The sequence below is a fragment of the Girardinichthys multiradiatus genome, chromosome 15 (assembly GCF_021462225.1).
Source record: "Girardinichthys multiradiatus isolate DD_20200921_A chromosome 15, DD_fGirMul_XY1, whole genome shotgun sequence".
Classification (NCBI taxonomy): Eukaryota; Metazoa; Chordata; class Actinopteri; order Cyprinodontiformes; family Goodeidae; genus Girardinichthys; species Girardinichthys multiradiatus.
This window is the reverse complement of record NC_061808.1, coordinates 10,664,510-10,676,776: the sequence shown is the minus strand read 5'-3', so window position 1 is coordinate 10,676,776 and position 12,267 is coordinate 10,664,510. Positions and strand designations below refer to the sequence as shown.

Sequence of the window (12,267 nt, the reverse complement as noted above, 5' to 3'; positions counted from 1 at the left end):
AAGGACAAATAATTTAAGACCTGACTATCATCTGTCTTTGGCAATATTTAGATATTTTTTATGTAAAATGTGTTGCAGTCCTGATTACAGCATCAGATTCACTTTGTTGGTGTAATAATTCAGCTTTTTTTAAACCTTCGCTACACCTAGTGTAGCACAGACTTGTAAGGAGTTTGAATGTCCCTGATAACTGGTGGCACACGTGTGCCACCATAATGAGACAGATTTGGATGGATTAGGCACCAAGTGGCGATGAAAAATAGCAGCCAACATGTCACCCCTCAGCAGCAGGGAGAGATCCAGCCTGTAGATGCTCGTCCTGCGCTGCCCTTCAGTTTTCTGGCAGTTTGCTGCAGCGAGCTTTAGGAGAGCTCAGAGATTCTGTCGTTGCTTTAGATCATCTGCCACTGAAAGATATGTTTGACTCACAGTCCCTGTCTCAATGCTGACGTAAACGAATTGAAATTTAAAAATAATTACACAGTAAAATGTGATTTCTGAAGGTTTAAACATATCTACACACTCTCTCTGTGGATTCATTCTCTCGGTTTCTCCCTTCCTTCCTCACACCCTTTTCTTCCTTCCTGTGCGAATTTGACACCCACTGCGAGCCCAGATGCCCGGCACTCTAGGATCACATAAGCTCTTACTTTGTAGTGACTTGCCAAATGTCGGGGCTTTCCTGGCAACGGCCACTGTCAGTCTTTGACTGGAAGGTCAAGGGTTGGATTTGAACCCTGAAGGTCAATGTCTTTGTCATTTTTTACCCTGCGTGGGTCTGACTTCAACGAGGAGAATTTGACTAAATCTTGAGTCTCCATTATTGTTTATCTTAAAAGCTCATTATTGCTGCACATTTTTGGGTGCCCTCCTTGTTCCCTGCTGCTCAGGGATTTACATTTTCTGAGTTTTAAGAATCCTCTCAGTGAGACACAGTCCCTCGACAAATAAACAACAGATGCTCAAATGTCTTCTTTGACTCATACTTGACCTTCAGTATCATGTGCCACTTTCATACACTTGAGTTTCACACACTTCAGTTACGCATACTGTTACAGTATGCGTAACTGTTTGTTTTTTTGTATTTTTTTGTTTTTCAAAGCATGGTATGATGTAATAAGTCAGTGATCCTTTGCAGCTCAGTAGGTGGACTGGGAACTGTTGCACGGCTTTGTTGAGAGCTGCATCAAAGCAATTAAAAATGTGTCAGTGTCTGTATGCACTAATGATCAGATATTTTGATCATTAAAAAGGATTATGTGGTTTCTCTGTTACTCTACATAATCAATTGAGACCTTCACAAAGTGACTAAACAATGTATTTTATTCAGTTCATTCATACGACACTAATTCAGAACAAATGGGATTTCAAAGCACTTTACAAGACAAACAGGTCCAATTCAGTCCAAATTCAGTTCCAATGACTGTTTTTCATATGTTATCTGAGTGATTAATTTCGCAATAAGTCATCTTGATCAAGCATGTGGTGACAGTAGGGTGTAAGCACTCCGTTTTACGAGGAAAAAACTTCAAGCTGGTTCATTATGAGCAACTGTTTGCTATGGTCTGCTGGTAGAGGACGAAGAAGGAGATACAGGAAGAAAAAAAAACAGAAACACTTGTCCAGGGGGGACTGTTGAGGTGTGTCTCATTTCCGGACATTCATTGACACAGCCTGTCTCCAAAGGTCATTGGGCAAAAGGCGGGCTTCACCCTGGACAGGTTGCCAGTCCATAACAGATTTCATATTTACCTTATTTAAAAGAAATGCTTACACATCGATGTCTAATATTTGTATCTATCTGTGAAAAAGAACGTGGATTAATTACAGTAAAACACCAAAAATGAACCATGATTTACTCATTAAACAAACTATATGAATCAAAATGCATTTTCTAGCTGAGGAAAAAGTTGGGACACCTTAAAAAAAAAACTTCAGTGAGACTCTTCCTGCAGCCATTTATCAGTCTCTTACTTTGGTCTGCAGAAACTTCGCCCCTCTCCTGCCTTTCATCAATTAAATGGTAAATGGCCTGCACTTGTATAGCACTTTATCAAGTCCGAGGACCCCAAAGTTCTTTACACTACAATCAGTCATCCACCCATCCATACACACATTCACACATTGACAGTGGTAACCTACATTATAGACACAGCTTCCCTGGGGCAGACTGACAGAAGAGAGTCTGCCATACAATTGGCGCCACCAGACCCTTTCGACCTTATGCAAGGCAAAGCAAGTTTATCTGTATAGCACATTTCAGCAACAAGACAAAGTGCTTGACATTGTGATAAAAAGGGTTAAAAAAAAAGTCCAGTGCCATTATACAGGAAAGTGAAGAAAAGTTAGACTACAGATTAAAATTAATGAATGCACTTGATGCTTTTTGACCCATATTTTCTTAACATAAAATCAAACATTTCTTCCTGGGGAGGAGGCAACTCCTTAGAACTGTTCTGACCCACTATCTGTCTCTTCAATAGTCAGGAGCATACCCAATTAAATGCCTGATGTCTAAACAGAACAAACCACCTTCAAAATGCTAAGTAACATATTTTACCTTGCAGTATTTATATTTTAATGACTTTGTGGTTATTCTCAACAGATGTCTAAACATGTATTTATGTGTGTTTTGACTATAGTGGTTTTCAGGTGATACGATATCTTAAAAATGTACAGGGGTTGGACAATGAAACTGAAACACCTGTCATTTTAGTGTGGGAGGTTTCATGGCTGAATTGGACATGCCTGGTAGCCAGTCTTCATTGATTGCACATTGCACCAGTAAGAGCAGAGTGTGAAGGTTCAATTAGCAGGGTAAGAGCACAGTTTTGCTCAAAATATTGAAATGCACACAACATTATGGGTGACATACCACAGTTCAAAAGAGGACAAATTGTTGGTGCGCGTCTGTGACCAAGACAGCAAGTCTTTGTGATGTATCAAGAGCCACGGTATCCAGGGTAATGTCAGCATACCACCAAGAAGGACGAACCACATCCAACAGGATTAACTGTGGACACAAGAAGAAGCTGTCCCCAAAACACATAAAACCACGGCTGCCCAAATCACGGCAGAATTAAATGTGCACTTCAGCTCTCCTGTTTCCACTAGAACTGTCTGTCGGGAGCTCCACAGGGTCAATATACACGGCCGGGCTACTATAGCCAAACCTTTGGTCACTCATGCCAATGCCAAATGTCGGTTTCAATGGTGCAAGGAGCGCAAATCTTGGGCTGTGGACAATGTGAAACATGTATTGTTCTCTGATGAATCCACCTTTACTGTTTTCCCCACATCCAGGAGAGTTACGGTGTGGAGAAGCCCCAAAGAAGCGTACCACAAAGACTGTTGCATGCCCAGAGTGAAGCATGGGGGTGGATCAGTGATGGTTTGGGCTGCCATATCATGGCATTCCCTTGGCCCAATACTTGTGCTAGATGGGCGTGTCACTGCCAAGGACTACCGAACCATTCTTGAGGACCATGTGCATCCAATGGTTCAAACATTGTATCCTGAAGGTGGTGACGTGTATCAGGATGACAATGCACCAATACACACAGCAAGACTGGTGAAAGATTGGTTTGATGAACATGAAAGTGAAGTTGAACATCTCCCATGGCCTGCACAGTCACCAGATTTAAATATTATTGAGCCACTTTGGGGTGTTTTGGAGGAGCGAGTCAGGAAACGTTTTCCTCCACCAGTATCACGTAGTGACCTGGCCACTATCCTGCAAGAAGAATGGCTTAAAATCCCTCTGACCAATGTGCAGGACTTGTATATGTCATTCCCAAGACAAATTGACGCTGTATTGGCCGCAAAAGGATACTAATAAATTATTGTGGTCTAAAACCAGGTATTTGAGTTTCATTGTCCAACCCCTGTATGTTTTCATCTTGTACACCTGATGAGTATTTTTTCTCATTCATTCTTTACAAGAAATTGGCTTGTTTATGATATTTTCTAAAAAAAAACTTTTATAAAATACATCAGGTTATATTTTTTTAATTTCTCATTTTTTATTTATTTATTATTAAATCTTATTGTGTTAAAGAAACACACAGGGCTTCATAGGGTGTCCGAGTTTTTCATTTTATTGTATCATCTATGGTAGAAACACCAGAGAGCAGAAAACTTATCGCATCAATAATTGCAAATGTTATTTAATGTATAGAAGGAGAGTCAATACAGTGAGGAAAGATGTTCATTCTGAACCTAAACATGGGTTGATGCTATGATTAATTTCATGTGAACTTCTCAGATTTTCACCAAAAAACAACTTATTAAAAAAAAAACTATTATGCTGAATTTTAATTTTGGCACATGAACGGAACAGTGAATTACCTTCTACTGAAATAATTAGCTAAACAAGGTACAGTGCTGACTAATACTTGTACTTGTAAAAGAAGTCAACAATAAACAAATGGCTTTATTGTTGTAGTTTTAACATATCTGTATCATTTACCATCACATTAGTTGTATAACTAAAAAGTGAATTTGTATATTTTCCAAAAATAATATTTACTGCAAATTTACTTTTGTTTTTTTTTTTTACATTTATTTTATCTTGAAAGTCATGAATTTCTCATTTGTTGCTACTTAATACTCTTCCAGTTATTGTGTAATTTCTCATCTCAAAGCATATTCATTGTGTTAATGACAGCTGTCATAATGGTCACCATTAAACCAGATTATCTGACAGAATACTTTTTATTTTTGCAGCAAGCATATGGAAGAAAGAAAACAATACGTTCCTTCAATCCCAGTTTTCCCCTTTTCTGTCTGCACAGGCAACCAAAGAGCTGAAGCAGTACGACAACAAGATCATCGAGTGCACCTTTGCTGACAACAGCTGGGTGTTCATGAGGCAGAGGGTGGACAAAAGCTTCCCCAACTCCTACGACACAGCCATGGGTGAGCCTCTGCTCCTCGCTCGTCTGTAGTTATTTATTAATACCTCACCTTCTCCTTTATCTGCACTGGTATCAAAGTGAAAAACGAGCAGTCAGTTTGCGATTAATGCCTTATTTTATCTCTATTTTACATCAGGCTTTGCTCTCAGTTAGATTACACTGTTATGAGATTGCAAGTGTGTGAATGTGTGTAGTTGTGGCACATGTTCTGTTGTGTAAGAGTGCACAGTCTGGCCTCAGACTATGTGCCCAGGACAAATTGTTTTCATCCGTGTCCTTTCTTTGAGCAGAGAAGCTGACATTTTGCTTCAAAAGTATTTTCTCCTTTTTAAGGAAATACTGCTCCTGTAAACAGGTATCCAGGATATATTAGTGGCTCAAAAACAAGCAAATGAAATTAAAGTAAATGTTTCCATAAAGCAGGTTCGGATGACTGCACGGATGCACTCAACGGCAAGTTATTAATGATGTCTGCCTCTCTGACGTGCTGCTATTTGTGATGCTAACTGCATAAGGGTGGGGCTGTAGTTCTTGCACAAAGCAAAGCAAAGTATGTAAATGCTGCAGTTAAGTTGCAGATGTCAACTGGTAATCCTTGATCCAATACTCTGCACAAATGGTGCAACAACTATTCTGATCTCTGAACTCAACCTACTCTGCAACTCCTCATACATTACATTCATATTTTTTTACTGTAGTTCTATGTTATATATGATATGTTGTGAAGTACATTAAACTCGTTTCAAGTGAGTTAAACTTTGATGTGCAGACCAGTCAGCTCCTACCTCCTGCTGAATAGTGAGCCCCCTTGGAGCAGCAGCTACAGAAAGATGAAGACACGAGGAAGATGAGTGATGACACAAACCGAGTTGAGAGCTTTAGATAATCATTAATCCAGCCCGAGGTTCAGTCTGTCAGAGTTATATCTTCAGACATGCTGTCGGACCTTATTTGTCAAAAACTCAAATTTGGCTTCTGGAAGGTGGAGTAAAGAATCAGCTGCTGTTGTTGATGGTGTGTGTGGGTGTTATCACCCATTGGTTTGTGGGTAACCATTTAGGGTTGTCCTTAAGCCTTGAGCTCAAAATGTAGGTGTCATCATCGTGGGTTTTTGCGGTCTAAAGTAAATTTTACCTGTTTACATTTTTGGAAATTGCAGGTTTTAGAATGTACCTATTTTTGCCACCTGAAAAGTATCTAATCACATTTAGTGATTAGATAGCAAAAACTCCCACATTTAATAAATATATATGTCTCAATAAAAGCAGCTAAATGTGTTATAGTACATCAGAATTTTAAATATTTTTGTTAAAGCTTGAAAATCCAGTTAGTCATTTAAAGTACCTCAATTTATGTTTCGGATGAGATTAAAAACAGTCTTTTTGTGAATTAAGTGATTAAAGTATGAACACTCGCTTGTTGAAGCTTGTTTCCTCTGTTTTGATATGACTTGGTTATTAAATAATTTGGCACCTAACATGTTTACTAAACATGTACTCTCCAGACTAATAACACTTTGTTCCATTTAGCAACTGCAAATAATCATTAATGTGTTTTTGGTACCATGACTTGGTCATGAACGTGCCAAGGGAGCTGTGAAGTGGGTTGAGCTATTTCTGTGCATAAACTCAGGGATAATGATCCAAGTCATTTTTTCTAAACTTGATGCAAAGATGACTTAAAGTATGATTTCTTATTCGAGATGAGGTTTGGTATGAAGTACCACAGGCTAAATTAGTTACCTTTTGTGCCAGAAAACCATTTTCCCATATAAAATGCAGACGTAGCTACAGCTCAGTAAACGGCTCAAGGAGAAGAAATTGTTGATTCAGTCATGAGAATTATTTTGCTCTGATGAAAGAGTGGCAAGAAGAAAGCTGTAGGGGGCACTGCAGAGGAAGGTGCTCTGGTCAGATCTGACCAGACTGAACTTTTAGGCCAACTTGTAAAACTGTTTTTAGCAGAAAACCAACACAGAGCACAATGAAAAATGGTGGTGGCAGCATGATGCTGTGGGGATGCTTTAGAAGGAATAGTGATGTTGGTCAGAGTTCATGGGAAAGTGATGGAAGCATGAGATTCTGTGGCAAAACCTGAAAATTGAATTTCACACGTGCTCTCCATTCAGTCTTACTGAGCTCGAGCTATTTTGCAAAGAGCAATGAGCAAAAATAAGGGTGCTTAAAACAAATGCATGCTGCATTTTTCTTTTTTTTAATGAGTGAAATATTTTCAAAACAATGCATAATTTTCCAGCCACTTAACATTTATTCGTTGCCTTCTGCTTACAACATGACAAAAATTGAAAAAGTTCAAAGGGTGCATTATAAATGGGTGGAAAAGCTTGTCAGTGTCTCTGTGATAACTTCCCTCCTGCTGTGCATGTTTGTTTTTCTCTCCCCAGCTGTCTGTAAAAGCATCCAGGAACCCGTCACTAAGCAAATCCTTTTGGAGTATCTGGACCGCTGCGTCCAGGGAGTCAACACACAGTCCCGGAAAAACCCGTCTGACCCGGACTCTGAGCTAATGCCTCCTCCTCCTCCGAAAAGACCCAACTGGGCCGCGCCGTAGCCCCCGGCTCGGCCCTCAGGACTCCCACTTACAGTCACAGCAAACATCCACATCAGCAGCTAGAAACCCCCTACAGGAAACATTTCAAGCCTTTTTGCTGCATAGCATTTGCTCCCCCAGCTTGTACATGTAAGGACCTCAGAGATGTGACTGCCTCAATGTGATTCATTAATTCACCTTGTAGACCTCTTTGTAGTTTTAATTGCTTGTGTTCTTATTAAAACACTGAACATAATGCTTAGATTATTTTTGGACTGTTTTTCTATTTATTTATTTTTTATCCTGAGATAAACAATCAAGATAGACTGTGTTATGGCTACAATTAACACCTGATGAACATTGTTTACTTTGTGTCGACCATTTCCTTGTTTTCATTTGAAAGACGAGTAAACATAGTAAAAGCTTAATGTGTGTTGATGCATTTAGTTTCCTATCAACAAAGATCTCGGCGTTTTTCAATTTAGGAATTAAAATGAACAGAGTAAGCATTCAGTGGGGAGATATCTAGATGTTTTTGGTGCATAATCGCGTTTATCTTTAAGGGGGTTTTTTGCTTCAGAGGCAACAAGTAAACAAACACATTTTTGCAGTTTTTTTACTGAACAATTTCATTTTCAACAACTCACTGAAGAAACAACTTGCTGCTCAGCAGGATTGCAATGTACCTTGAACAAACTGCACAAATAACACAACAGAGAGCCTCAGGTGTACAAAGAGTTATCAGAGTGCATAGAGTGGCTCTAATCCTATCTGTGGGGTGCTAGCCTGGTCCACAGAGACCCGAAACCCACAATGTGCAAGAACCAAAGGTTCTTATAATAAGGTCCAGGAAATTCTCAGATATTATTTGTTCATGCTGTGATTAGTTAGAGCTTCTTTTGCTGCAGAAAATCTGTCACCTAAGGTCTGACAGATGGCCACAATGTTTTTTTATGAGCTGTGTGAATATATTTTAGTAGTATTAATGTTTTTTTCCAAAAGCTTGAATCAGAGGTATCCATTTGAAGGCAACACTACCTTTCTCTTCTTTGTAATGGTAAAAAATAACTAAACCCTGGTGTATAAAACATCTTTCAGCCTAATATACAGTGCATTTGCAGATGCATCCCCATAATGATCATCTGATCCTTGGTAATATTTTTGCAAGTATGAAGCTGTGTATATATTAAGATACAACTTCCCTGCCGTTATTCCCATAAATTACTGTGCATATGTCAAAAAAGTATTTCTCCTTTTTATTGGTTGTCTAAATAACAGTAGAAAATCCTGATGCAAGGAGGAGAAATTACGCATTTAGTTAGGCTCAAGTTTGTCCTTCCCAGATTTAGGTTTAAAGTTTTTTTTTCTGTGATGTTCGAGGGGTTTCATTGTGGGGAAAAATAATTTCTGGTTTTATTTACTTTAAAACAGAAAGAGGCATGATGAAAATGTTTATACTCATCTCAATCAGTGGCAAAGCCTTATTGTCATCATGGCAGTCAAACACTTCTAACTGCTGAAAAGCTTTTTTCATATCTCCAATGGGTTTTGAGCCTTTACTGCATCCACCCATTGTCTACACCCGTTTATACTTGTATGGGTTGTTGCCTTTCTCCAGCGGTGATTGAGCAAGAGGTATTCCCTGGACAGGTCCACAGAGGCATACTGGACAAACAACCATGCACACACTCAGACCGAAGGGTAATTTAGAAACACAAGCTAACCTAACTGATATGTTGTTAGACTGTGGGAGGAAGCCAGAGTACCTGGAGATAACCCACACATGCAGGTGGAGAACATGCAAGCTCCATGCAAAAAGAGCCCAGGACCTTCTTGCTGCAAAGCAACAGTGCTACCAACTGTTCCACCATGCAGCTCTTGTCTATTGCAGCTCTGATTCTTTAGATTGGAAGGCCTTTTTTTCGCATCATCCTAATCTTTAGCTTTCTCCACAGATTCTCTACTGCTCTGAAATATTAATTATTTCCAGTCATTAGAAAGATGTCAAATCAAAAGATGTCTTTAAAGCTAAATCTGTTGGGGTTATAACTGATTTTGAGTGAAACTAGTGGTAGATTCATCATCTGTTACCAGTAAACATTATTTTGTCAGTGTGTGGTGCATTTATCTCCACTGTTGTTCTTTGGCAAGTTCTTTTTGTGCCTGACTTGATTTTAAAAAGGATCAGTCCGCTACAATGGATCTTCACAAACTCCTGGGTGATATTTGGAACCTATTTCAACAAATGATTAAAAGTTGGGGGTTTTTTTGGGTTTTTTTTTTTTTTTTTATGTAATCTAGTCATTCCTACTATAAGAAACTGTGATTGCTACTCCAGTAATCAATATTTACAAGAAGGTAGGTAGCTCATAGTTATTATGGTTTGGTCCGGGGTTATAATGTCATATTTTATAAAACTTGGCTGGTTTAAACAGGGAACCTGTTTTAAGTATCACAATTAATGGGAATGTAGAATAAAGATTATTATTATCATTATATCACATTTCCATTAATTTCTCTTATCAAATTTCCAGTAATTCAATTATACATGAGATTTGAGCATTTTCTGTGATTATTTATCACAAAGTTTATTTAAATACTTTATTTATGGGTATTAAATGAAAATAGGGTTGGAGCAGATTAGCATGGGTACAAACCAGGCGTATGAATCAGCAAAAGAGCAAATTGAGTTGGAGCTGGCAGAGTGTCACCTCAGGAGTTGATGGCTGAAGATATATTGTTGTAAATCTAGGCAAGTACAGTAAATGGTCTGAAATTAAGAGAGTAGCCATTTCAGATCTGGCTTCTGTTACTTAATTTTCATTAGTTCAGTTGCCAGTTAATATCTACACAATAGCAAGTCAGATTGTGTATAATAGGTTTTTTTTTTTTATTCAGTAACACAAATGTTTATTTTGTAAATAATGTTGAGATTCAAGTGGATAAAAGAATAACTCTTAAGATATGACCAGGAAGAATTGTGACTGAAAAGTCCAAATCTTGCAGACAATTGTCCTCCCATCAAACGTTTCATGCATACATTCCACGATTAGTAACACAAATGGCAGAGCCTGTTTAGTGTTTGCTCTCGTACTCATCAGGATGCTTGTACGCCTGGGTGGTTGTCACTGATGACACTCACTGTCAAAGCAAAGAACAGAAACAGCCATCTGGCTCCATCTCTACTGTGTTTCCATTGCCTAAAACCCACTGCTGGCCATATTGCACGGTCTAAGAACATTCGGTTTTACTTTTTCTTTTTTACATTGACAATATGATATATTTTATGGAAAACCACATAATTTGACCAGATTTATGCAAGCTGGCCAGCTGTGTATTTCTGTAACTCAACTCAAAAATGAAACTGAAATATAGATTGCACACACAGTGTGATGAATTTTAATAGTTGATATATGTTTATTTTGATGATTTACAGCAGCATAAAACACAATTCAGTTTCTCAGAAAGTTAAAAGTCCTTTAATAGAAGTAATTCATATAAAGGTCCCACTGATAACCCTACCTAAGAATGGAGGCCACAAAAGGTCATTGTTAAAGAAGATGTTCACAGAATCCTGTGTCTAATATTGATGTCAAGTTTAATGGAAGGAAAAAATGTAGTAGAAACATTTGCATGTTCCTTCGCCATACACACTGTTTTCCTTGTCAACGTTCTTCCTACATGGCTTGTGGCAAAAAGCAAACAGGACTTCTTATTGGTTTCTTTCACAAATGGCTTATTGCCTGAAAGGCCAGGTTTGTGGAATGTGTCGCTAATAGTGTCTGTGTTTGGGCAATACTTGCTTGCTCTTCCATGTAAACACAAGAAAAATCTGTACTCGCAGCACTATGAGGAGAACACGTTTTAAAGTTGGTGCTGATTAAAAATTGAGATGTACATTGATTGTCCTCTGCAGCCACTCAAGGGTCCTTCAGCAGCAGTTTCCACCTGCTTCCCTAATGCTTTGTGCTTGACCTCTTCTCTCATGAGGGACAGGCAGATTAGGGTAATTCCCCCTACGACATTAAATGTGATCACAATCGCTTCTTTCCTTTTGGTCCAAATGAAAAAACCTTGTTGCCAGGAAACATTTTTGATGTCTAATTTTCACCTTCTGCTCACATTGTTGCTGGCAGTGTTACCCTTTGGCAGCATTTTTGTCCACTGCAGTTTTTATAGAGATTGAAATGGCAGTTGGTAAAAGGGAACTGAAATGGCTCAGTGTTTTTTTATTTTTATTATTAATTTGATTGTGACTTTATAAGAACAGTCCGAACAAAGATGATACCGAAAGGGATTGTCCTTCTAACAGTCTGAGACGAGTTACAGTGCCTTGCAAATGTTTTCATGCTCTTTGAACTTTTTTATATCTTGCCACATTACAACCATAAGCTTCAAAGTGTTATATTGTGATTTTGTGAGACAGACCAACATTGCGGCATGCATTTGTATTCATTTGCTTTGAAAGAACCACCTTTTGCTGCATTTACAGCGGCAAGACTTTGAGGTATGTCTATGTTTGAGGTTTGTATATCTAGAGACTGACATTTTGCCCATCCTTCCTTGCAAAATAACTGATTAATGGAAGAGCATGCATGGACATCGGTTTTTTAAGCCTTGCCACCAATTTCTTTATTGTACTCTAACATGAGTACACATTGATATTTAGCAGTCTGCTGTAGTTCACCATCTTGTTTTATCATGGTGATGGTGTGTTCAGGTCGGTGTTAGTTTTCCACCACAGGCCGTATTTACACCAGGCCATGTCTGTCACCTACATGGCTTGTGGCAACTGCAAATG

At 38.6% G+C, this 12,267-nt stretch overlaps 1 protein-coding gene across 1 annotated transcript in view; it reads left to right on the top strand.

Moving 5' to 3' along the window:
• Window positions 1-7,894, top strand: part of rngtt (RNA guanylyltransferase and 5'-phosphatase) — a 124,475-nt gene extending 116,581 nt beyond the window's left edge. The window contains exons 15-16 of the mRNA XM_047388514.1: window positions 4,794-4,917; window positions 7,321-7,894. Coding sequence (XP_047244470.1) covers window positions 4,794-4,917; window positions 7,321-7,487 — 291 coding nt within the window. The 3' untranslated portion in view covers window positions 7,488-7,894. The remainder of the gene's footprint in view (window positions 1-4,793; window positions 4,918-7,320) is intronic.
• The last annotated feature ends 4,373 nt before the right edge of the window (window positions 7,895-12,267 follow it).